The sequence below is a fragment of the Magallana gigas genome, chromosome 7, assembly GCF_963853765.1.
Source record: "Magallana gigas chromosome 7, xbMagGiga1.1, whole genome shotgun sequence".
Classification (NCBI taxonomy): Eukaryota; Metazoa; Mollusca; class Bivalvia; order Ostreida; family Ostreidae; genus Magallana; species Magallana gigas.
Genome location: NC_088859.1, coordinates 40,041,534 through 40,069,265, shown reverse-complemented (window position 1 = coordinate 40,069,265; position 27,732 = coordinate 40,041,534). Strand labels below are relative to the sequence as shown.

The following is a 27,732-nucleotide window of genomic DNA, read 5'->3' as shown; positions in this document are numbered from 1 at the left end:
GTAAAATCAATTTGCAATAATTGTGGCGTTGTACGGCACATTTGGTATTAACTTTGCTATCAAGGTGACTTTGTTATTACGGTATATCTATTCTAACCCCAGGATCATAAAGTTGTCCAAGACTTAAGGACATACGAGACGTTCCTCAATTTTATATAATTTTTCTTGATAATTTATTCCTTATTTATTAACATTTAAACCTGTTAATTCCCAAATTCCCAGGGTCTTTTCGGATTTTCCAGAAAAAAGCATGCAAAATGCATTTGAATGCTTATAAATAAAGACATACTATATATTTTCAATTGAACACTTTATATCTAAATTTAAAAAAAATCATATTACCTAAAAATATAATTATAAAATTACTAAGTGGAAATCTTCACATTGTGGAGATGATCCTTAGCAAATGCAAATAATAAAACATGCAATTCAAACGTTAAATAAAAAATATCACAAACTATGGTGCATACTCATTTCGACTTTTTTTATTTGCATTATAGACATAAATAATAGTCAGGTTCAATTATCTTTCAATGAGCTGAATAACAAACAATTAAAACCCATTCTTTTGAAGAATATCGTGTTTTATCCTACGGTCATCATATCCTATAATATACATGTATGTAAATTATCGTAAATGTGGAAATACTACATAAATTAAAAATTAATTAAATTACAAAAGACGACTCAATTAATGTAATCTGATGAATGTGCATGTATAAGTTTTGCCCTCCATTGTGGACATTAAAACTGTGTTAGCAAATTTCATGTCAACACTAAGTGACAAAAGCATAAGTAAAACACACACTAACCTTTGCCTAGTATTAATCCATTGCTTATAAACATTTGAAAGGTTTTTTTGTTAATTACTAAACATTACTCTTTTTTACTTCCTATGTACCTACGTGTAAGTTAATACTTTAAAAACGAATTCAAACTCGAAGGCTGTGATACAGAAAGCAGACCCAATTAGTTGAGCTCCATTCTTTATGAAAAAATCAAAACCCAGTGGAATAAAGTACTCATAAGGGAAAAAAACCTGCTAAGGCCGGCATAAAAAAAAATCATTGTAGTCCTACTTCACGCTATTTTCTTCTCTTTTGTGTCTTGGATATGCTTTAAATATGCTGATCCTGTCCGATTATTTTGTAAGCGCAATTTCTAAAGAGATGTATTCTGTAGGGGGTTAGAAGAAATGGGATGGATTCAAGTAACGGAGTTTTTCTGCTCAATTCTTTTATGTTAAACAAATTAAAAATTTCGGTGGAATCCCTAGATCAAGTAAATGAAATAGTCTTTCGTACGAAACAATTGAATGAAATTGTTTCGTATTGTTTATTTCTTTTCTCTGTTATATCTATTAAAACACATTATAGACCAGCAGCTGTTCTCGAAAATTGTTCACCATTTTATCAAAACTCATTCAATTTTCAGAACATCAGTAACTATAAGAGATGGTTTTCCCTTCAAGATTTCTGACAAGAAAATGAAGGGAAATAAATGTAAACAGACGAAGACCAGATGCACTTAGAAAGTAACTTTGAAATATAAAGAAAAGATTAATAAAACACACTAAAATTTTTTTTAAAAAATCAGTCAAACATGTTCTATAAAAACTTGTTCAACGTGAAACATGCTTATACAACATTCCTGAACAATGAACTAGATAGTGTATATGTCTATAAATACAAACAATAACACTTAATAAATATTAGGTTTTGTACAATATCATTCAAGGCAACAATGGCAAATTGAACACAAATAGTCAGACAAATTGTAAAATTGCAAAAAGTTAATAAATTACTTGTCAGAAAAAAATAATGATCAATACTCTCGTATCAATCATCCGACTCCAGGGCTTGGAACCGAGGAATATCCGAAAATGCCTCACTTCCTGTTAAAGAGAGAATGACGGATTACCGAGGATGCTGGAAGACAGGTGTTCAAACAACCAGGCCCTTCTCTATTGATTCCAGTTCTTCTTAAGTGGCCCAGTTCAAACATTTAGAGATAATTCGAGTATGGATTTTAATTTCAAAGAGTTTTGATGGTTTGTAATTAGCGTAATATTTTAAAAATATATTATATTGCGCATTATTCACAAAAATACTTCAGGACAACTGTGTTATGAACACAATCATTTAGATACTAGTAGTATCATATGAGAGAAAATACCTGTCATCATTCTAAATGTTGAATTTTCTATTTCATTTGAACACTTATAAGAGGCCACACAGAAAATACTTTAGAACAACTGCATTATGAACACAACCATTTAAATACTAATAGCATCATATGAGAGAAAATACCTGTTATCATTCTAAATATTGAATTTTCTATTTCATTTGAACGCTTTTAAGAAATAACAAATTATAAAATCTGTTCATCTGTTTATCAAGGGTAAGCATTTTCTTTTTCCTTTATCTCCGCTTCAGATTGCTGAATCACATCATTACCAATCAAATTTTACAAGGAAATCTCTCAAGAATTCAAAAAAAAAAAAGATACGGGTAATTTTTTACCAAATGGTTCTCTATCATTTAACGAAATTGCTTAAAATCCATTGATGATGGTTTTAACACTTTTATTCAAACCGCAAAGGAATTCAGCTGCATACTACATATTCTTAAAATCATTCGACCAGTAATAAGTAAAAATTCTTACTTAATGCTGTTTCTGAAACAGAAAATATAGATTTCCCCATGATGACCTCAGACTCATAAATCCAGCTGGGAGGTTTCCATTGCAAGAACTGAAATAAAACCAGCAAGGCGTTATTGCTCACAAATAAAAAAAAAATCAAACTTATTCTTCTGGCCATTATCTCATGCATTTAATAAAATATTTTTTTCATATCAAAAATCTGTAAAGAATATGCATATAATAGCATACTTGTTAACATTTATGACATGGATATGTCAATTAGCAGTTGTCGATCGCGAGAGTAATGTTACCTAAATAAAACGGAATTAAAATAATCTTCGACAATATGTTACTAAATTGGTACATGTGTCAATATCATGCAACTGCCATTTCCATATCGGTAACGAAACAGAATTTCATCTAAAATAGAAACGTAATAGGCTAACGTAACCATAATACTTAACAATAAAATTAGACTATTTTCATTATTGTACAGAGGAAGCAAATCCGGTTTCTTTTCTCTACATTTCGTGCTAAAAACAAATAAAGGATTGAAAATGTCCTTCAGTGCCAGATAAATGATCACTACAGTATTGCATTCTTGGAATGTTTTATGTTGTCATAAGTACAGTATGAGCAAATCTGATTTGTAACAGTGGGGAAAAATAGTTCGAACTTCTAAGGAAGCAAATTAACAAAGATACACGTACAATGATAAAATTTGATTGTTTCAGATTCTAATGTTTATAATGAAATACATCATTGACACTTAACAAAATCAAAGTTGTTTCAAAGAAAAAAGAAATGAAAACAAACTTAGTTTACTAGCATTGCTAAACAAACTCTTTTCATTTTTGGGGTTTTTTTGTGTGTGTTTTAAGAAACAATTACACACTGTATAAATTATAGTTTGTTTAAAAAAATAAAATTCATTATATTTGGATGTAATTGGTTTATCAACGACAATTTTGCAAGGGTCATAATCAATCTTGCTCCTTAATTTTTCTTTTTCAAGAAAGTCGTTAAAAACGCTGGTATTCATTTTGCTTGGCTATAACACGATCTTTTCAAAGCTTGCAATTACATATTAGTATAATCAAAGTCCAATTTTTTTACCATAATTAAAGTTGTCATTTAAATGCAGATAGGCCACGGAACACAAGTGTGTGTGGCTACAATTGCAGATACACAAATCAAGCAAATCTGAAAAAAAAACTACTTTTTTGCTATTCATGGGAGGTTAATATTGTCGGTTTTAAAAGTATGATATCAAAATAATATCGTGAGTATAATATGAAGCGGGAACCACTTAAAAAATATATTCAGAAAATATATTCCAGTTGAGGAAACCATATTCATTTGGCTTTTCACCTATGGCTTTTCACCTAAATGCGGTTCAAAGCGGGCTTTGAAATAACAGTAATCTCTTCTGTGTCACTGTCTGTGGTAGTGGATTTTGAGAGTATATCAATAAATATCTGAATTAATGTGACTGCAAAAGTTTGCCTGAGTTGTAAGTTTATTCAACAGTGGGCTTAGCCTATCGAATAGACTACTTAGTTGCCATCACTCAAATGTTTTGTCAAAGTAATGGTTATCATACTGATATTATCATTTAAACCAGATCTGTCTTACAGCTATTTGTAGCACAACAATACATACATGTATGTAAACAAATATCGTAAAAGTACACAGCTGACAGAATGGTATTTAGCACATTTATGTATGTAAAGTCACCAACAATTATAACAGGTACGCCATAACAGTAAACAAAGCGACATTTATTGGTTATATCACGCAGGAAGATGTGAGGCATGATTAAGTTCCTACCTCTGTGTTTTTGGAGTGGATCAAACAGTATATTGGTACGGTCAGACTTCCCTCCTGGTGGTTTTGAAGAGTTACACAGATGTCAATGTAGTAGAAACACTGCAATTTAAACCATTCATGTTACCTTGACAATCTTTGTTATCTTTGATGGCATACAATTTTTTATCACTGAAAAAGACCATTAGAGAGTCTAGATGATCATCAATTTATTCATCAGACCTACATGAAACTCAAGGTTGTCCGATCCCCACCTCAAAGTATATTTTTTATCATAAAAATGTTATTGATCCTTCAAACTTTATAAATGAAATAAAATAAAAAGAAATGTTTGATGGTATCCATTCTACGAAGTTATTGCAATTTTGGCCACAATGGATGTAATGGAAAAAATATACAAGTTACCCATAAGATCAACTTAAAAAAAATGGTTATACCAATGGCTCAAACCCCTATAACTTTAAGAAGTAGGTCTCCGTGGAGCCACTAAGCTAAGCAGCTTGTTGAATAGTTGTGAGTTATAATAACACTACCAGACTTATCAATTAAATTTATCTTTATAAAAGGAAGATTTATGGTACGAAATAAAAATATTCTGGATAATTTAGAGTTACAACATGTATCAAACAAATTGAAAAACAAAACAAACAAAAGCATAACAAAATAAAACATACAAATAAAAACGTTGCATATGACATGGTGTTTACCCTAGCTTCCATCAAGTTTAATTTTCTATACCATTTAAAATCTAATCTAAATCATTACATTGTCAGATAACACATTGTATAGATACATAATCATTAAAATATTTGTATACAAATACATGTATATAAACTAAAAATATGACAATACATGAGTAAGCATAATTCAAGAAGCTGCTAATTATCTGGAGTATGTTTTGGCATTACCAGCTTTGAGTGACATTTGGTGATAATAAAATCATTGTACAGCTCAATCTTGATATTTTTCTACATTACTTTATACAATGTTTCTTTGTATCTCTTCAAAATAGTAAAAATATTGAAAACTTGTTAAGCAGTTAAAGAAGACAAACAGAACATATCTTACAATCCAATTCGAACGAGAAATGTTATTTCAATGATAATTAGTATGATTTCTGTGAAAAAGCAAATTCAGAGAATATGTGACTCAAATATATTTATATTGTCTTAAAAGTCCAAACTAAAGTGGTATGGAAATGTTTGCAGTCAAACCTTGTTTTCTAGAACTCAGCGTTACCTGGACCAAATATCTTTGAGATATCCCAGGATTCAAGATATAAAGTGGTTAAAATGAATAACCAAAGAAATTGGGACTACAAACTTATTTCAACATATTCCTAGAATTTCAAAAATTCAGTGTTCAAGATGTCAAAACTCAACTGTATTTCTCTTACCTTTATATTCAATATCCCTTTCTTCCACCTTTATTAACTTGCTTAGGTTATATCCGGTGTGAATCAATTGTGTTAGTAATATCCAGCATGAAATATTCTACTTCAAAGTATTCAGTACTTAGAGATGTACATTCTCATTATAATAGTACCAAAATTTAATTTAGCAAATGTGAAAATCAAGCCAGCAGTTAGAAAAATGTGACCCTTCACGCTGTATTAACATGTAAAGCATTTGAATGTTATGATAAATGGACACTAGAGAGAAGGTCAAGCTGGAGGATTGTAGAAGAACTGAAACAGGCGCCAAAATACCTGTACATGATGTCCATTTAGAGAGGTCAAAACTGGGGTATTGTCCATGTTTTTTAGTGGAATCCAAATCTCTTGAAGGCCCCTTTAACAAATTAAAATTCCAAAATTGTGAAAGAAGAACTACTTCAATTCAATATACCTGAATAAGGGACCCAGTGACTGAGGATTCAATTGAAGATTCCATTTCATTTCTTAGTGGAATTCTGATATTATCCAGCCCCCTAAAGGTAAAATTGTTGGAAAATAGAGAAGAAAAGAGTAGCATCTTAATATGTGCAAAGCTCAACTATATAAAAGAAGACTTCGTGTTTATATATACATTATACATAATATATAGGTTACAATCAATTTGTGAAAAAGTTTTAAAATAATCAAGACTTTGCTCTCGGCCGTGGTTGATGTGAATTTCATATTTCTCTATCAACAAAATCATTATCCTATAACAGGAAATAAAGAACACATTCATAGACAATGTCACAAGTAAAAGAGAAAATTGATATGCTGATGGTCATACATTCAATATATCATAATGAGTAACACATACATGTACATGTATCCTGTATAAATATGACTTAACATAAGATAAGAATTGTCATACTTGTTCAAAAGTTCCTGATTACAGCCTGATATCATGTTTTCCCACACAACCTTTGGATCCACGCCCTCTGGTCTGATGTACATTCGATCATTCCCTTCATCGACTGTGACCTTTGGGTCATAACAAGGAATAACAATGCCCTTTTTAACTAAAATCAGCTCACGGCATAGCTGCAAAAGATAGTTATACACATGTACCTGATTTTTTTTTTACACATTTTCTTACAAAAGTTCTTTTGTGTTAGGAAATGCCTTCTTTTGAAAATTTATAATTCATTATAATTAATATTTGTACATAAACCAGGTCACCACAGTCCACAGGCACTTGACATTTTAACCATTTCTTTTGATATGTAGAAAATTCAATTCTGGTTAAGTAGCCCTATTCAATTGTCTAAACAAATTACTGTGGTTTCATCAATATTCGTTGAATACCAATTTTCATGGATTTTGTTATTAAGTTGATCCACGAAATTAAGTGTTCATTGAAGGGCAATTTCTATGAACATTTTGTATTGATAGGGTCATTGGCCACGAATTTACGTATCCTTGAAACTGTGATTAACCAATTCATATTTCAAATTGGTGTTTGATAGTGAAAAGAATTCTCCTACCTTAATTGTGATTTTGGACACATTCACATTTGTATTATTTGTGATGATGATTTTTAATTTTGCCACATCTCCTGCCTGCCAAACTTGCTTAGTCAATCTGAAAGATAAGGATTCATTGTTTTCAAAAATAGTAGTTATATCATACTACTGCACCAAGAAGTACAACTCAAAGAAGACACAGCTGTGGATTAACTCGCTGATACATAAATAAAGGTTTACAAAAAATATTTTTGAGGAGAAAATTAAAAATAGACACTTAATCACTAATATCATGTGAAGTGAACTTAAAATTTGATACTTTTCAAAGCCTTAAAAAATCATATTTTGGGGAAACTTTTCTAGATATGAGTGTTTTTTTGTATTTGTGTACTTTGTGCAAGGATATAATATCTCTTCCTTCTCTTCACATTCAATGGTGCATATACGTAAAGTAATGAGCTTTAATAAAATCAAAAATAAAGTACAACTGTGAATAGACCATTGTAGAAGTGCTTGCCTAAGGGTATATGTTGCAGTGAAACCTGGTACATAGCAGAATCAGTGATGTTGTGTACATTTTATCATGCATGTATTTAATCATGTTAGAAATACATGTATTCCTTCCATGATGCAAAAGAATTCATGGATTTTTTCATTAATATTCTGTAAAAAAAAAATTAAAAATAAAGAGACATATCAATCTTATCTCTACTATCTAATATGTAGACACTGTATCTTTCTATAGTGCAGAAGTGACATACTTGGCAGTGACATGCATGCTCTTCTTAAATAACAGCAGGTGAGAGACCTCAATCCGACAGTCAACAGCCATTGGGGGGTCGTTAGGAAGCAGGAAGCTTGGTAGAGGGTGGTTCACTATAAGGAACTGCATTGTCTAGGCAAAAAATAAGAAAACACATACTATCATGAATTTATTAAAAGGCTTCCTTCTCCCACTGAGGGCAGTATTCAGTTGAAAAAGGAAATATCACCAACTTATATTTTTGAACAAAAACTGCATAACTGTAATGAGAATTTTTACTAAGTTATCAGTTATAAGATTTGTTACTTAAAAAAAAAAAAAAATTATTTTCCTTAAGATTCTACTATAGCAAAACAGACTGGTGAAATAGTACCGATATACTCTCTGCTCCAACAAGTTCTGCTTTTAGCCAATACTGAACAGAAGCTAGCCATTTTCCATCATTTGCGGCATTTTCAGATGAGAAAGAACCTGCAAATTGTGAAAATAAAATCAAAATACATGAATCATTTTTATTCTGGTTTTATTCATACATATGTACATCCAAAGAGAACCATTCATTTGAATGAATTATACAGAAAACTTCATTTAATACCTCAATAATTCTTTATTTTAATGTGTATGATAAAAGTAATACATGTACATGAATTGTAAGTTTCTGCTGTAATAGAATCATAATGATTAAAAGTAGCCTAGCTAATTCTTTAAAAGAAATAAAAGCCATCAACCAAATTTTCATTGAAAAAAAAATGAATAAATACCTGGGATTTCTGACAATAAGGACACTTTGAAAGGAAAGCAAAAGGATCCAATGCCCATAACATCTGTGTCTGAAAAAAAAACACCAAAAGAACAAACTAAATTATACATGTAACTTAATTAATGATTTGTAAAGTTTAAAAGGAGTTAAAAATTGAAATTTGATCTGAACATTTTCAGTTTTTTTTAAGTTTTTTTTTTTTTGGAACTTCTAATGCTCAACCAAAGCTTGATATATATATATAGACACACAGAAGCAAAACAATACGCCCAAATAAATAGCCCAATAGTGACAACTGTTAGAAACAATTAATCCTGTGTTCTGAATGCATTGCACGGACATGGATTAGAGAGATACTGTATTTGTTTTTTTATGATTCTGTTATAAAAACGTGATTTCAATAATGCCAGTAGTTTTTACCATAAATAAATAATTAAGTTTCATTTTTGTTAATTGATTGATTTACCTTCACAGGTATACAAGATGACATCCTTGGCATCTATATAGAATTTACTGTCAGTTAGAACTGGACCTTCACGATCATCATTGCCAGAGCAGTGATAACTAACTACAACAAAAACAATAATTGATTGATTCTTATGATATAAACTTGACATCATAATTAAATAAATTTGAAAACAGAGAGTTTTAACCAATAGTACATTTTAAAATTTTTTCCTCAAACTCTTTTGATTGAAAACACATTAATCTAAATGAAACTCTTCCTCAATATATTACAACAAAGAACCGGTTTACAAATTTGATTTTTCTTTGGTATAGTTACATGTATGTGTAAACCATTTTCTACTGCAAGATTGACTCTCATTAAGTGATGAAATTTGAATTCATATGACTACTATTAGTGCTACTGCAAATCCATTACAAATCAATCTCTTAAGTCAATAATGCTATAGTTCACATGTACCAATGGTACCTCATAACAGTAGGATGAAAATGTACACAATATTCATATGACATTTTTATATAAAACTTACTACTTTCTACTCCTTCAAATTTCAGGCGTACACCTCGCCCTGCTGTTGGGTTACAAATGTTCAGGTATACAACTCTGCAAGGAAAAAAATGCCCAGCATAAGGAATTATGTTTTATTTTGTTACAATATCAATTGTCCACTACTTTACACAAGTAAAGTATTTGTATCATTGGTTGGTTCTCCATGCTAATGTCAATGAAGATTTCATCATCAAAATGGCAATATCCCTGTCAAGTTTAACTGAAGTTTCAATCTTATTTATGACTTCTACTCCACTGGATTTCTATGCTTAAGATTGACAGGGATGATAAAACATAAAAAGATTAATGACCACCACTATATGGATAAATGTTTTTAATTTTTAGAACAGCTAGACTTCTTGAACTTTAGTTTCTGATCACATATGGAATTAAATGGGCAACATCTGTTGAATTGATGCTGTTACATTTATAACACTTTTCAAAATAATGTGAGCTCTGATGCTTAATATATGCATCATTAAAACTATAATTTTGCAAATAAATCATTTTATAAACACTTCTGCATTGGATGGTTAAATATATACATGTAATATATATGTGTGGGTGGGTTTTCAAATTTATTAATCAAATTAAACACTAATAATCTGTCCCAACATGTTTTTGCATCTCATTAATATTTTGATAAATTATTTGATACATGGATTTATAAATGTAAAAACTGGATTTTCACAATATTCATTCTCTTGTACAAAAATTACTCCTTAGATTACTTTTTTAACTGGTTTAAGAAAACAACTAAAAATAGTTTACAGGGATTTTGCATTGCATCTAACATTAAAATACCTGGATGATAAAGTTGAAAAATATATCAAGAACTTCTGAATGGATGAAAGATATTTTCCCTGTTAAGGGTTTTCCCATTATATTTTTGTCAATTTATACATGATTTAGAAATTCATTCTTCGTGTTGTATTAATTTCAAATGAATGGTATTTTTTTTTTACAAAAAGAGATGAAGAGAGAAGATAAGCTCTACCTATATAATGTTATTCATTCAACATTCCGATAAAATGTCACATATAAAAAAATATAGTGCTAAATAGCTTATCTTAATTTCAAATCACTTACCCAGCCTCGGAGCTATAGTATATCCCAAGACATTTTTGCAAAACATTTTCTTAAATCATTCAATATTTATAAATACTTCAAGGTTCAAACTATGTTTATTCGATATTACAAAAAATTCCCAAGATTTCTCCTTTGGAATGGGTATTTTGCATTGCAAGCAAGATGAAAGTACCCAAATGATAACATTAATAATATTCCAAGTGATTACTGAATGGAGAAAAGATGTCAATGTTTCGCATTATTAATCTCTGTAAGATATCTGTTTTCGATCCTGTGAATTTCTTTGAGTTAAATACTATAACATGTCAATGAAGATATCTGGATAATTTCCTTTTCATCTATTTCAATTGCACTTCTTTCACAGGTATGTGTATTTTAAATGAAAATCGTCCAAATGTGTCACAGAAATATCTTGGACAGACTGGAATCGAATTACAGGAGTCAACCTATCTTAGTATCTTAAGTCATTTTTATGATACAATGTGCTCCTTTTTATTGCAGACCCAGAAAATATAAATATTTTAGTTCATAAAGGTTTTGAACAATGTTGAATTTTAACTCTGTTAACTAAAGGTACACACATGTACAAACAAATTCAGAAGGATAATCTCTCTCTCTCTCTCTCTCTCTCTCTCTCTCTCTCTCTCTCTCTCTCTCTCTCTCTCTATATATATATATATATATATATTGATATAAATTTATAGTTGTGAGCTGAAAAAAACCACAAATAAATTCAGAACGAGATGTTATGTTACCCATAAACACTTTCTCCTGGATTGTATTCTCCTTTATTTGTTCTCAAAATGATTTCGTTCATGGCACTCTGCAGTAAAACCAGCTGCAGAAGCAAACATCAACATGCTAGCAAACAGTCATAACAATATCTTCCGGACAATTCAACTGGTGCCCCAAGTTTAAATAGTCAAAAAGGTAAAGTCAAGAGACAAAATTTTCAGAGAACCAGCAAAAATTCTGAGAGTTTCCGAAAGTATGCTCTAAATCACTTGAACGCTTCTTATCATGAGAAAATAGTATTAAAAGTTTTGTTTTTGATCAACGTTGTCGTAATTTCTTTTGATAAATCAAGACGAGGGAATAAATTGTTAGCGTAAAAATGCAGGATTTGGTAGCGCCGGTAACTCATATAAAATTCGAAATGGAAGTAGCTCTAGATCAGCAACTAGGGTCACAACCTCTTCCATTCCCTGGGATGGACAGTGAGTAGACATGGTTGACAGCTATACTCTGTCCTAAGAATAAGATAATCATGCACCACATTTTTCAGTTTAAATTTATCTTTCAACGAAAGTTTCTTTTTATTGTATAGATAACGAAACGTAGTTTAGCGACAAAATTGTTTCAAGATTTTTCAATCCATTATTTATTGCCTTTGTTCAATTTATTAACAGAATCAGGAGCAGCGATATGTACATTCTACCTAAGCAATGTTTGTAGCAAGGGAGTTGCATGTCCATATAGACATGTCAAAGGAGATCGAACTGTTGTGTGTAAACATTGGCTTAGAGGTCTGTGCAAAAAAGGAGATGATTGTGAATTTCTTCATGAGTTTGACATGAGTAAAATGCCTGAATGTTACTTCTTTTCCAAATTTGGTGAGTTTTCATGCCCATGTGTAACCTAGAGAAATGTTGTTTGTTTTGAAATGCAAATGAAATTGGAGCAAAGATTCACCTCATTCTCAAAGTTTTTAACACATTACATGTAATTGTGATTTTCTCTTAAATACGATGTTTGTTGTAAAGAGAGCTAATATGAGATGGTTGTAGATAGAAATATGAGACTGCTCATACAGTATTTAGGGGAAATTAACAAATAAAATGCAATAGTATATTTCCCCATTTACTTGAGACAATGAGGTGAGGGGAAGGAATTTATCATATACGGTTAAACCTTTTCATTTTAATGAATAGAATATATATTAGCGGTACACATGGTACATGTACTTAGATACTCTTCCATCTTCTGACAGTATCTTGCACCCATGTTTAAAATTTTATGAAGTCAGTTTTGTGTTTGCTCTGTTTTCATTGTTTTTTTTGGCTGAGTATCTATAATTGTTACAATATAAATGTACAAGTATATTATAATTGTATGCTGAATAGCAAAATATATACAGATAGTTAATGGCATGTAAAAAAATGTATATACTCATTTGGTTATTTCAGATTGTTGTAAAAGTATGAAGGAGTTGTCTTTAATCAATTATCTAGCATACTCTAAATAGTTATCAGACTGTTAATAATGAAGAAGGTGTAGGTATAATTCTTAATTCTATTTTGCTTAAATTTGCTAGGTGAATGTAATAACAAAGAGTGCCCTTTCCTCCACATTGATCCATCTGCAAAAATCAAAGACTGTCCATGGTATGACAGAGGATTTTGTAGACATGGTAAGTACCAAAAATACCAGTAATCTTATTATCTAAAATTCTGATTACCTCTTTCCAGTATTTATGATTAATCCAAAAGCTTCAACATCTTATGTTGTAATATACATGTACATGATATTTGTTACTAGTCTTACTACAGTGTATCATCTTTCTGATATAATTATATAAAACAATATATTGTTTGATATATATTGAAATATTATCCAAAATGTGTAAAGATAATTAAAACACAAGTATTAAATAATCATAAAAAACAGAATGCCAATTGAAACTCCTTAAAATATTTATGAAACCATTAGAGTTTTACCGGTAATCAGCAATCTGTTGTTTTTAATTATTGAAATTTATCTATTTATTCTTTACAATTTTGATCATTATTGTTAAAGTGCTTTTATTCTACATATATGCTCTATCATCTATCAAATGTTAAATAGGTCCCAACTGCAAAAATCGTCATGTCAGAAGAATTCTGTGCCAGTGCTATCTCAATGGATTTTGTTTAGAAGGACCCAAGTGTAAATATATGCAGTAAGTTGTTTGCAAAACTTTCAAATTTCATTTCATCATGAATTACAAACTGTTTTTGAAAGAAAATCCTAATACTACATGTTAACACATATATAAATATTCTCAAGTACCGCGGTGAAGGATGGTTGACAATATCTGGACTTAACAAGTGTTGGTAGATGATGATACTCACAGCAAACTGTGACAACATATCATAATATATTTTTATTGCCAACAAACATTTTTATAAAGAATAACAAAATTTAGAATGAAAATAGTGGCAATAAGAATACATCAGCAAAATGTCTAACTTGCATGTTGACAAGATCCAATTGAAATGAAAAAAAAAATGGTGGGATTAAAGTTTTTTGTTTTATTATTTGTACAACTGTTGGTAACTTTGCAACTAAAATTAAACTACATGTATATACATAGATGCTCAAACTAAACTCCAGTTAAAGTTGAACAAGTTGATGTGAATTAGATTCCTATTTTCAACTTTTACTAACTGTATTCCTAATTAATCAGGAGTTATACTATGTCATACCATTAAATATGAACACTACAAACATTTACTTGTATATCTAATTGTAAAACATGTATTTTCTGCCGTAAGTAGTGTAAAGACTTTACCTTATAGGAAATTGTTGAAGAGATGTTATGATTTACATGTATATCTGAATCTTTTTTGATTTATTAAATCTCCGTTTTTTTTTAACTTTTTTCAGTCCCAGTTTTGATATTCCTGTGTTTGATCAGCAAACAACTACCAAGAAAGTCAACATTGTGTGTCATTTTTGCTCAGAACCTGGTCACAAAGCACTGAACTGTCCCAAAATGAAAACATCAGACAGTGATAAAATCGTAAGTAGTAGATGTGGTTATTTAAGGTATAAATTTTTTTGTTTTTAATCTGCTTGAAAATTACTTTAAGTTTCACAGAACACAATACCTGTTTTGTCATGCATGTGCAGGAAAACTTACTTTAACCATTTTCAATAATCCCAGCCAAATTACATCTGGGTCCTAAATATTTCTACCATGATACATGTACATGTCTATGTAACATGAAAGGCAATCATGATAAAACCCAAAACATCAGGTCGAACTTGAATAGGCAAATACCACATTTACATGTACAAGTTAGAGAAAGTGGGTTTTAAATAAAAAAAAATTTCAATCAATTGCTAAGGAATTTGAATTTAGAATTTAATCTTCTAGCTTACGGTAGATTTATCATGTTCTTCTTCTACCCCATACCGAAGCAGAATTACAATATATGTATAACAAACATGCTTGTGGGACTAAATTACAATGAATGCTAGGTTATACAAGCTAAGTGGTATATTTTGTATATACATAAAAGTTGTCTTCAAAATTATAGAAAATTTGAACTCTCAGTAGCAAGTCAATTATTGATTTATTGGCCAATATGTATTTTGCAAATTGAATTCTAATTTCTGCAATCAAACCCATGTGATTGTTTATGTTTTCAGAATGTTATACAGACCACGATGGACACTGGTCACAATGCCCCCTACCCTCAGCCTGGATATGGTCACCATGTACATGTACACCTACCCTACAAGCCCCCATCCGGCCAGGATAACTATATAGACCCAAGACGACCACTCGACCAAGTGACATGTTTTAAGGTACACAGAGTAAAAGACAGAGTTGTCTGATATTGAATGATTTTATTTTTATGTATGGCAATTTACCAAAGCTTGATATTTTAAATCTCATCAATTAATGTCTCGTAGTCTTAATTGATACAGAGTGGGTTTTTTTTTTAAATACAAAATTCATAGTTAATATGTTAAATTTGATCTGAGTAGTATGATATAATTTATTTCTTGTTTGTTTTAGTGTGGAGAGAAAGGACACTATGCTAATAAATGTCCAAAGGGTCATCTAGCTTTTCTTGCTTCGTCCTCAGTCAGCTGATTGTGATAACGTGATGAAGTGAAATATTCAAATTTGCTGGACATCGTTCACAGATGCCATGGTGTTATTATTATGGCCTGATGATACACCGTAAAAGCTAAAAGCAAGTGTATTATCCAAAAATCAGATGACATACTAGTGATATGAAGAATGGATTTACAAGAATATAGAATGCATTAATATGAACTTTCTTAAAATGAAGAATATTTGTACTGATTTGTAAGATTTCTTATCTAAATATTGTTTACTAGAGATATCCATTGCCTATTTTTTAATAAATATGGAAGGAATTTGTATTAATATTTGATTTTTTAAGTAATTTAAAAAAAACACATCATCACTTGCCAGTAAATTTACACAGTTGTAAGGATACATTTACTTACAATGTGTTTACGTTGGATCAACCAAACCTTCTCTATAATTTACTTGAATTCCACATATACAACTGAATGATCTGTATTGTACATTTATTCTGCTTCATGTTCTGTTGTTCTCTTGTTGTGTTACTCGTGGATGCATTACATAGATAATGTTTACAATTATAACAATGATAATTAGAAATTCATATTTAATTGAATTCACCAAGCTTCAGTCGATACACTATTGAAAGCTAATGAAGTTACAGTGGTGTATTGGAAAACATTACATTAATATATTGACAAGCTGATAACACAGCTAATTCAGAAACCACACTGTATTGCTTTTTGCGTTGAGTAAGGTTTAACAAGTAATGATTGTCCCATTTCAACTATAGAATCCTGAGTGATGTTAATAATCCCAATTCACCGGTTCAATTTTACACAAATAAAGTTTTATTTCTAACTCTTTGTGTATTTAAAGATATGAAACAAAAATTTAGATATTGCAGGTTTTCAATAAAATTTTATTTATTCCAAAATGCAGGATTTATGACGCCAATATTGGCAAGTAAACTAATTTCTTCGGAAGGAGTTTTCTTTTGTCGCCGGAAAAGCAATCAATAATTCATTGAATCTAATTTAGCTGAACACTCTCATGATAAAGAGGAATGAAGTAGCGATGTTAATAGTTTAATATTGGGAATTGACCAATCGACATACGAATATTTGAAGTTGGTTAGCGCCATCGATTCTTGTTATAACAGAGATATGGCGACAAATGACGTACAATGTACCACTCGTGTCGATATTTATGCAGTTTCACATTCACATATTGAGTTAATGGTTTGAATAATAGGTAAAATGTTTTGTTTTCATAATAAACTCTATATCAAGACACCTTCCAATCCTAACTACAAACACAGCAGGTTAGAAGGCAGTATCAAAGAGCTGGTTTCGAATTTTTTTCTGCATTTAAACTGCTCCTTTTCCAAACTTTGAGCGTTTAAATATTGAAATGCAGTCCTGAACATAAGGACATTGCGCTTAGAGTACTAATTACCTGCTTTGGTGTATTACTCTTACTGTGACATTAAACATCCATGTAATGAAATCGAAATATGGAGCTTATTTTAAATAACATATTTCAAAACATTGGTGTGCGAATTCGCAATTTAACATGCATATTTCAGCAGGTCAATCTTTTAACACTGCATGGCAAATAGTTTGCATGTAAGTTATGATCTCATTCAAAATTTGTTACTTCTGGTAGTTCCAGCCTCCGAAGACGTGGAACACAATTTCTGTTTTTGTCGACAATTGATTAATTTTTATCGACATGCAATCTAATATACCGTGTAGCAGAAGATTAAGGCCCCACTATACAAAAGGAAAATGTTTTAATTTCTTTTCTGAGAAAAATATATGGTATAAGGGTGAGTTGGCTCAATTATAAAAACGGATATGTACCATTTATAAAATCCTGGAAGAATCTCCAAAGACCAAAAGTAGTTATAAGTCTTAAAAATGAAAAAAAAATGCCTTTGAAAAATGTACATGAAAATTAAGTTTTCAAAAACCTCATCATAATGTTATTTTAAGTTCAGAGTTCTTAAATTTTTTGAAAATTGTGACATACACTGAGGATTGCATTTTCTCTATTCTGAACTAAATGGCAGACCCCTCTTTCTATCCAAAACGTATTCTGAAAACAGTGTGAAGGATATTAATTCAAACATTTAAAAAAAAAAGCTCTGTAAAAAATAGTACAGAAATATTCAAATTAAATTGAAAAAAAAAGAAAACATATCATATTTTCGCTTATCGCTAAAAAAAAAAATAAAAAATCGATATATCATATTAAAAACCAATTATCAAGTAAACTATTTTAAATATCGACAATTATTTTATATGTTTTCACATTACACGCAAATTGAAGCATTTCATATATTTCAACAGTGTTTATTAATTTGAAAATTTCCAATATTTTCTGAAGTTAGTAGAGCGCAAATTTTTTGATACAGTCATCCATCACGTGTTTGTAGGTTTTGTATATTAACTTAAGGTAGTTAAAAGTTTGTTTATTTTCAGATTCATTATAGATACTGTATAATTTATCTCTGTAAAAATGGCCGCAAGACTGGGTGCTATAATTACAGGTGAAAACATTTAAATATTTTTAGATAAAATGGGTGATTGAAAAATGCATTTGCTAGCTGTAAAAGCACTTTTCTTTCATTTTCAAAGGAATTTGTATTCATGACCATTAAACACAGATGAAGTTCGAGAAAAAACCCGAAAGTCAGAGCTAAATATTACTTGAAGTAAACATTTTTAGTGTAATGAAATAAACACTAAACCGCATGCAAGTGAAAAATAATTCGACCAAAAAAATTAAGTATGCATTTCTGCATTTTATAAAGGAAAAATGTCGTGAATATTTTTTACATTTAGCATTAAAGAACTTTATAAACAGGAACAATTTTCATAAAATATTTAGTTTTCTTAAAGAAAAAAAGTTTTAATAGAAATCGAGTCTTTTGAAATTTTGCTTGAATATCCAGTTCAACACTAGGTAGAAACTAGCTCCAAATGGTCGTTACAGGTTTCCGCCTATCTGTCCACTTCCTGATACTACATTGAAAAGGAGAAATCTGATGTATTGAAATGACGGAAGTTTTCCTTGCACGTGATTTACAAGAGCTCAATCAGAAGTTGCCATAAAACAGTAAAAAGAAAAAAAACCCTGATTATACCTCGCCACTTCATATGCGGATGGAAACAGCCCTATATTCGTCGTAGACCTAGAAATAGCTTGACTACAAAGACAGTGGCCAACTCCCTGTTGCTGCACGCCAATCGATTCGGTTTAGAAATCACGCACTCTTTTGCCTTCTCTGACATCGATCGTCTATGTTGATATTCTCCTGGCTTTGTGATCGAGCTCTTCTTTATTTATGGCAGGAGTAATAGATTCAAAGAAGACAAGGCTTCTCTGTTATTGTTGACCGTAAGTACATCATAAACAGTTTTAATTTGCATTTGCTCTGTCTGTCATTGCTTCCAGGCTTTGTCGTGCAAGACACTTTGCTAAACTTTTTTGAAGTGAGGGAAAAAAGATGAATTTACAAACAACGAAGCTCGAGGTTTAGCTACGTCGCATTAACTTTAGATCAAAGGAGTTTTTTTTTAATTTCGCTTTAGATAGATATTTTAAGAGAATGTTTTCCTTTGGACTACTTATGCCCGTTCTCCGTCTGCTTCAGATTGCTACAGAGTCGTTATTAAGTGCAAAGATGAAATCTGATACTTTATCCTAATTGTACATACATTGTATATGTACCTCGCTGACGCAAATTAATTTCAACATGGAAAGTGGTTATATGTGTAAGTCTAAACTATTAATTGGTTTGAACATGATTTATTGCATACACAGAGTGTACAAGAGATAGGACACAATATTGTTGTCAATGTCGATTGATCGCACATTGCACTTTCCATCAGGATGCGACACAGCGTAGGTCACAGATTATCAATAGTTTTAAAAATTTCCTCACGGAAGTGTTTTAATGCACACATGTTTATCTGTACACGTTATACTGCTGTGGTCTTTGTCTATTTTATGGCTTTATCTCCCGAGATTCTACTTCAAAAAAATGTAAAAACTGACATCGCCATATTTTCACCACACATTAAAAGTGTTATTGTAAATGACAATTAAAGGCGCTGTTACGGTTGCTGTGCGGTTATCCATCTCTCTAACGTAAATCACAAGTGTAATGTTGTCCGACTCAAAATCACAAGCGAAAACCCCCAAAAAGCATCTGATTGTTTAAGTACATGTTTTCATTGTTTATATCACATGCAGGCCTATTATCTTCATGTAGTATTCATTAAATAAAGGATGCATTGTTACATGTACATGTACCGAAAACGAATATCGGAATAAAATGAGAAAATGAACGAATGTGTAAATCTTTACAGTCTGTGTTAGAGAAAGCCCGTGGGTAGGATGGAGATGGACAGCCTAGATACCCAACGGTCAGGGAAACTGTACACGGAGGAGGAAGAGCAGTAAGTACAGACATACCGAATATGACCGGAGTCACGCCCTACAATTGAGACCAGATCATTAAATACTCTCTGTGTTCCTAAAAATGTACTTGTCTTGGGTCGTTCGAAGTAGCACTTTAATATGAAACATATCGCGATCGGCTTACGTTTTAACATGTTTAAGTTTTGTTAATTTGAAGACAGTGGTATTACTCGCTATATTTTGTGCATATACATGTACATATACGTAATACGACATGAAAGAAAAGAAAAACTGAGATAGTTCAATATTTGATGACAGTGATATGTATATATTATACATGCGCATACATGTACTACAATTTAAAAGTAAAAAAAAACCCCACAAAAAGCGTTTCGTTTATAAAAACCAGGTAATCAAATGCATTTTCATCTTGATTAACTTTGCAAACTTTACAAACAACATCAGAACTAATAAGATCACTAATTATAAGAACACATAACACATACAGGTATGTTAATGTTTATCTGTAGTACAACTGCTGATGATGAGGACATTATACGGGAGGACAACACGTTGCTCAGTAAGCCCAGGGTGCTGCTGTTGAACCTGTCCTGGTTTGGCCTCAGTCTGATGTTCCTCCTACTGTCTGTTGAGGGTAGGTACACTAGAAACACTACTTGTTTAAAATTGGGAGATATGCCTCTTTGAATATTAATTCCCCGACATAATTAAACGATGATTCTCTATCATAGAATCATATATTACAGATCGAGTCGGTATGTACCCACACTTATAGGCATACCACTATTACCCCTTAAAAACCCAAATAAAATCGATTTTATGAATATTTACTGTACGATATTCAGAGATATTAAAAGAAATAATAAACTTGCAAATAGAAGAGAATACATGCATGTATTAATATTTTATTCAGTTGTACCAGCCCAGATTCGCTCTTTGGTTGGTGAGGCAGAAAAAGGCAGATGGCTGGGAGGGATGGTGGCAGTTGGTGCTGGTATGTACTTGATCTTAAAACAAGATACCAATAACTGAATTACCAAGATGGTGCATGCAAGCCAATTGACAGGGAATTTCATTACATCAATGTAAATATCATTACACAACTACAGACGCCCATGCAGTAAGCGACATTAAAAATGTATTGGTGTGAAACCAAGAGCCTTTGAAAACGGAGACGCACATCAGAATTCATCGATTCTTGAATTGTGTATAATTGAGAGGAAACGCCGAGGTGAACGAATGAGAAGTTGAAGCAATGGCGATCGTGTTTGTGTTGAAAAACACACCTTTGTGTTATACAGAGCAGCAACTTGAATAGATCGACGACGCCATCTATGTAACATTCATCTCATTATCTCTACATAATATATAACCGCGTCATCAAAAGTCGATGAATCTGTTGCTGTCACTATAACGATGAAGCTATCTGGACCTGAAAAAAATCTAACAAAACTAGTTTTAATCAATATGGACACGACTGTCAATGCGATATCTAATGCACGCACGCCCAGATGTCGCCTACTGCTTCATCATATATCCATCAAGAGTTTTTCATAGGTACGCACATGCATATCTCGATAGGTGTGAATAACCTTTGATTAATTTCGTGATTTATGAATAATCAATCCAGCTTTAAGTTTGTTGATTTATTTTTTTTCAAACGCAGATGGCCGCTATTTCATACATAATTTATCAATAATAGTAGAAGTTCTTCCACTAATGCAATTTACATGTAATAAAAAAGTAGACTAAGTATATCCTTAAAGGTCAATGTCTTATGATGCACTTATTTCGGGATTTTCTTTAATATCATGAGTGAATGTAAATTTTGGCCATTAATAATATAATTTTGAAATTGTATAATTAATGGACGACTAGGTAAATGTAGTTTGTTAATGATAAATTTATATCATTAATGGTCGGGATTCTGACCACTTATGCAACTTTATATCATTGATGGATATTATGTATCATTAGAGGTAACTGCAGGGCTATTCTTTTAAAGGGAAATATTAATAAACTACATGTATAGGAGAGCCCCCCCCCCCCCAATTTTCGGTTTACAACGAAAGGTTTACTCGTAAATATTCGGTTTATTGGAGATATATTTATCAAAAAGCCAGGAAAACTTCTGTGTTTATGATGCTCTAAAAAAACCCACGTTCTTTTCATCTTGTCTGTATAAAACCCACATAAAACACGAAAAAAACCAAACAAACAAGCCGATGTCGATTATTCTATATACTGTAGAATCATTTTAACAAGAGCTTGGACTTTGGGTAGTTGTGTCAAACAGAACTGTATCGTAGGTCTATTTCATTGTAGGCCACTTAGCCATAGCTCTGAATTCGAAATCAGCAAGATTTGTCTTGCTTTTGAGCTAAGACTACGCTTGAAACCGCGTCAATTTTAACTTGCTTTGACGCAAGAAATAGATACCTACGCCCTACTGAAAGTCCAAGGTCTTGTTAAAATGGTTCTAACTCTGATTTTCCTTTCGGTCGGAACCAAACTTTTGTAGGGCAGATCAAAATTTTTAACCTGGAAACACGCTTACAATTAAATTCTAGACTTTATAGTTCTGAACGGGACCTTTAACTTTTCAGAACTAAAGTTAATATACATGTATTTATTAAAGGTATGATGACACGTGTGTCTGTCGAACACGTGTTTTTGTTTATTTATATATATACCGGAAACCAAATATGATTGGTTTCTATAATGAGTATTTCACCTGTTATACAGGTATTTAAATTAGAGAAGTGCGACTTCTCGTGTTAAGTGAGTAAAGAATTTAGCGCCATTCGAAGACTCTCTCTTCGTGCAGTAAGACGTGGCCCCCTCCCACCCACCCACACACCCATACTCGTTTTCATGTATCATTTTATTGTTATTTTAAAACAATTTTTCTCATTATTGTAGAGAACTGAGGATTTGCCGGAAGATATTTGTGTATTACTTTTACATGTAATAAACTGCACTCTTGAGAGCGCTTCTGTACCTACACACTGTGTTTATTCATTTTATAAATTATTTATGTTCGGTTGAGTGTAACGAATTAGAACATAAGATACACAACTTGTGAAGGTGATTATATTCATTTTCTTTCCAGCTCTCACGTTTTTCACCAGTCCCTTGATCGGCATGGGTAGTGATCGAGTGACGTTAAAGGTTGGTAAAAGACGACCCGTTATGATGGCAGGGACTGTTTTTCTGTGGTAAAATATTATTTATCGGTATTAATAACCCCAAAATACACACAACCAAACTAAAACATAAAGAATCCTTACTTCATTGCTACTAATTTTCACTAAAAGCGTTTTTTGATATTTTATCCATTTTGATACTCATGGTATACATAAGTCTAGTATTATACATTTATATTATTAGAAACAAGATACAGTAATCGTTTGAAAATTTATACCATATAATTTAGAATAAATACTTAATGCGAATGAAATATAATTATGAACAGCGCATAAATTTATTTTTATGATAATCTCTCGAAGATGTATACTAGCACAATGTATATTTAAAATTTAAGACAGGATATAAATCCTACATGTATTTAGGTATATTTTCAACACAAATTATATGATATTTTATCTTGCAGCATTGGATTGATAGGAATGGCACTAAGTTCCTCTAAATTATACTTACCGTAAGTAACTTGATACATTTTCCCTCATCTTGCATCATGGTAGGTGAATATGAAGGTATATGATGATTAGTTTGCTTTGTTATCTTTTCAGACGAAGAGACTCAGGTTACAAGAATGGCACAGAAGGAATGGTATGTCACTTGATTATTACTCGCTCAAAAAAGTATATTAAATGAAATTATATTGTTCGTGTGACAAGATATAAGGCCAACATCAGAAGTACGTCATTCAAGTAAATGTATTAAAAGCCATTGTTTGAACTTTGTAGTGCCACAGCGATTTGGAAGCTCAGAGGTGTCTCCCATATGCAAACAAAACGATTAAGAATTCGCACGAGACTACAATTCTTCGAGGATCCCAGCCTGGAACTATTCTGGTCCCCGAGAAAAAGGGAGAGGTTGTTGAGGAGAAGAACACTAGTTCAGGAAGCCTCGGTAATACCCTAAGATCCTTTAGACCTTCAATTTCCTTTTGCCTAAGACATAAATAGTTAAATTAATTGCTATCAAACATAATTTCAATAATAAAAGAAGTAAATAAATAGCAGTGACTATTGATATTCGTACATAAGTCTTTATATTATGATCAAATATTTTACGCCAATTTACGGGAGATAACCCACTTTAAAAATGAATGTATAACTCTTTTTGAATCTTTCTTCGTAATAGTATATCATACAGGTTTACATTTGTTCTATTTTGTAGGTCTTTATATCTTTTTCTACCTAATTGTCACCGTGTCGTTTGCCATGATAACAGTTCCATACAATGCCCTGATTGCGGACAAATCACATTATTCCCAGAGAGGTACGCTGGTTTTACGACTATTATTACGTATTTATTTTTCATGCGTTATATATATCTTGCATTAACCTTTTGAAATCTAGTTTTAGACTAGAGACCAGTTTTCGTTGATTTCGTATAGGGACATTTTAGTGTCATTCAAATAATTGTATCAACAAAAGTTATGAACTATGTTTACTAATTTTTTGTTGAAGATGTAAATTTATAAAATGACAAAGGGTATAAACAAATTTAAGAAAAATTGAGCGAAATGCTTCTTATAATTTAATGGTTTATGTTATGGCAGGTTGCAACTTATTAATAAAACTTGTATTGTTTTTAGGTTTTAACTCTGGAGTAATGGGCTGTATGATTTTGTTGGGTAACGTAAGTGGAGCAGCCGTTGGTATCGGATTATCTGTAAGCATCATTTTAAAACATTGTTGATGGCGATGATTCAATAAAGTACATGTAACATGATATATTATTATACTTTCATGTAAAATACTGAAATCTTTTTGGTTTAGACGCAGTTGATAATCCGTTCTATTACCCTCAGCGTTAGCAACACACTTAGCAACGGGTAACACAACGAATTGTTACATGCGCGTAAATTATGCGCGTACTGTTCGCCGTAGAATTCACGTCATTTCTATATAAAAGCAATATAGAAATTCTCTAAAATTAAGACATTCAGTATAATAAAATAAATAGTGCCTGTTTGAGAGGATAACAGTTGAAATTGACACCCCTCGAAAACCATTGTCAACCTCCGCTTCGCGTCGGTTGACAATGGTTTCCTCGGGGTGTCAATTTCAACTGTTACCCTCCCAAACAGGCACTATTTATATACTGTCATAACAATTATAGAGCAAAGATGATAGTTTTTATTTTTGATATTGTGAATAAACTTAAGTTTAAGATATTAAATATTCACAGGAAATGGGCGTTTTAGGAGCCTATGGAACTGCCATAGCGGTGGTGATGGTAAGCGTCTGTGTAACTGTGTTTACGACAACCGAAAAGCCCGGAAAACAAAATCTTGAACCTATTGGTAAGTCATCTGAACACAGCACAAGAATTTCGAATAATGTTGCCTGCACAAAAGACTTATTACTTATTATCAGATTCATATTTGTTACTTTTCTACTTTCACAGGTTGTGTTCAGATTTTTTGTGGTTTTTGGGAGCCATTTAAAGGTAAAAAAAAATCATAACGTCGTTTTTATTTTAGCTATTTTCAATGAAAAGAAAAAAAAAACCAATGATTTTTTAGGTCAGACATTGTTGCACTAATGCCAAAAACAAAAAAACTTGAATCAAAACTAATTAATACCGTTATATAAAAAACCCCACAAGAGTCGACTTTATTTTTATTTTCTTCAGAACACGATTTCCGGTGGGTCTTTTTTACTAGATTCCTCATGCAGCAAGGCGTTTCCACGGTAACAGGGTAAGCTCAATCAATACCGTGACAAAACAGGATTGCATAAACAGAGACAATGAATCCAACACATACACTGGGCGTAGTACTCGCATTCATTTGTCTGGTGATAGCAATGAATACCTATATCTAAATGTACTTTTGATATTTTGTTCGCAGATTTTTGGAATACTGGCTCTCTGACATGATAGAACTTCCCGACTGTTGGAATGCGGGAAGAGGCGTTGCCATCATGCTCTTGCCAATGTTATTTGCAGCCGCCATCAGGTTATAAATCTTTATGATTATGAAATGATACATGTACCCTCTTGGAATATTGGCGTTAACTTATTTCAACTCTAACTAGAAAACTAAGAATAGATAAAAAGAAAAAATCAACCTCCATACATGTTCATGTATTAACATAAATTTACCAACCAATATTTTCTTTCTTTGCAGTTCCATTATATTTGGAATTCTCTCTGATCGTTTTAATAGAAGAAAACCAATTGTTATAGTAGCTGGTATGAGTTTAAGATAATTCCTTATGAGCCAATAAATACTTCAACGATAACACAGATTTGATAGACACAATGTTCATGATAAACATATAAACCTTACAGAAGTTCTTTTATTTTTCAGCTTTTATAATGTGCGTTTGCATTTCAACTTTAACATATATAAAAGGGCCTTCTGCTTATTACATCGCCGTCATCGTGGCCTTCTTCTTTGGTAAGTTTTTCCTCTCACTTTTACTTAAACCAACCAAAATTATTAAATGATATTTCTAAGAACCTATTTTAAATGCTTCGCTAACTCTTGTAAAACTTAATTATTAAGTTAATGGCGATACTCTTTTGCAGGAATCGGGTTCGGTTCGTTCCAGTCGGTGGATTTCGCTTTAGTCATGGACATACTCCCAGAGGAGAAGGATAAGGCAAAAGATATTGCAGTTTGGCATTTGGCCCTTATCCTTCCTAACGCTCTAGCTACTCCCGTAGGCGGCCTGATATTAGACTACTTTGAAAGTGTGAACTGTAGGATAGGTCTGGGATATATTATTCTGTTTGTTGTCACAACTGTTTATTTTCTACTTAGTGGAATTTTTGTTACGAGGATTCGTCAAGCCAAATAAATCTACACACTGTGAAATTGGCAAATGTATAAACACGTTTTATTGTTCAATTTTCGTGCATATTGTCTAATATTCCAGTTCGTAAATTATTTTTGTATGTTTCATTCAATTCATGTTCCATAATAATTATATACAGTCTCAAATTAATATCTACTCAAAAAGATCTTGATTGGTAATATATATTGCCATATGAATGTTTTGTCAAAAAGAATTTGTTATGTAGAAATGGTTATATTTTATTGGACTGATATTAAAATCCAGTTGTTATATATTTATCTATTAATTTTATCAAGGTAAACATTACTTAATCTGTATGTGATATTTGTTAAATGATTAAAAATATTACCTTAAATATTTTGTGTCCTATATTAATTTGTATAAAGAAATAAGAAAATCAAAGTACTAAAAGTACTGTTGGTGGTTAGATAATACATGTAGTTTTCATAATTGAGAAGCGAA

At 31.5% G+C, this 27,732-nt stretch overlaps 3 protein-coding genes across 4 annotated transcripts; 2 read left to right on the top strand and 1 right to left on the bottom strand.

The window, feature by feature from the left end:
* Positions 1-1,821: 1,821 nt before the first annotated feature.
* Positions 1,822-11,928, bottom strand: LOC105338163 (arrestin domain-containing protein A). 2 transcript variants are annotated; one of them, XM_020071390.3, is made up of 12 exons: positions 11,751-11,928; positions 9,887-9,960; positions 9,358-9,459; positions 8,893-8,961; positions 8,505-8,602; positions 8,130-8,263; positions 7,390-7,486; positions 6,777-6,946; positions 6,318-6,399; positions 4,474-4,572; positions 2,665-2,752; positions 1,822-1,894 (listed from the first exon to the last, which is right to left on the bottom strand). In XM_020071390.3, exons 1-12 carry the CDS (start codon positions 11,810-11,812, stop codon positions 1,839-1,841), a joined length of 1,131 nt encoding a protein of 376 aa, XP_019926949.3. In that variant the 5' UTR covers positions 11,813-11,928; the 3' UTR covers positions 1,822-1,838. The 2 variants fall into 2 exon arrangements, with proteins under 2 accessions (XP_019926949.3, XP_019926950.3); XM_020071391.3 differs by lacking the exon at positions 6,318-6,399 and adding an exon at positions 6,179-6,260.
* A 104-nt stretch (positions 11,929-12,032) lies between these two features.
* Positions 12,033-16,153, top strand: LOC105338165 (cleavage and polyadenylation specificity factor subunit 4). The gene is made up of 7 exons (XM_011443158.4): positions 12,033-12,212; positions 12,405-12,608; positions 13,310-13,405; positions 13,840-13,933; positions 14,641-14,776; positions 15,409-15,567; positions 15,782-16,153. Exons 1-7 carry the CDS (start codon positions 12,110-12,112, stop codon positions 15,857-15,859), a joined length of 870 nt encoding a protein of 289 aa, XP_011441460.1. The 5' UTR covers positions 12,033-12,109; the 3' UTR covers positions 15,860-16,153.
* A 2,713-nt stretch (positions 16,154-18,866) lies between these two features.
* Positions 18,867-27,625, top strand: LOC105338166 (uncharacterized). The gene is made up of 17 exons (XM_011443159.4): positions 18,867-19,225; positions 20,200-20,289; positions 20,782-20,906; positions 21,186-21,266; positions 23,385-23,490; positions 23,886-23,933; positions 24,025-24,064; positions 24,202-24,367; positions 24,638-24,739; positions 25,059-25,135; positions 25,655-25,769; positions 25,874-25,915; positions 26,102-26,168; positions 26,319-26,426; positions 26,598-26,662; positions 26,781-26,870; positions 27,002-27,625. The coding sequence occupies exons 2-17, from the start codon at positions 20,228-20,230 to the stop codon at positions 27,271-27,273; spliced, it is 1,566 nt and encodes a 521-aa protein (XP_011441461.3). The 5' UTR covers positions 18,867-19,225; positions 20,200-20,227; the 3' UTR covers positions 27,274-27,625.
* The last annotated feature ends 107 nt before the right edge of the window (positions 27,626-27,732 follow it).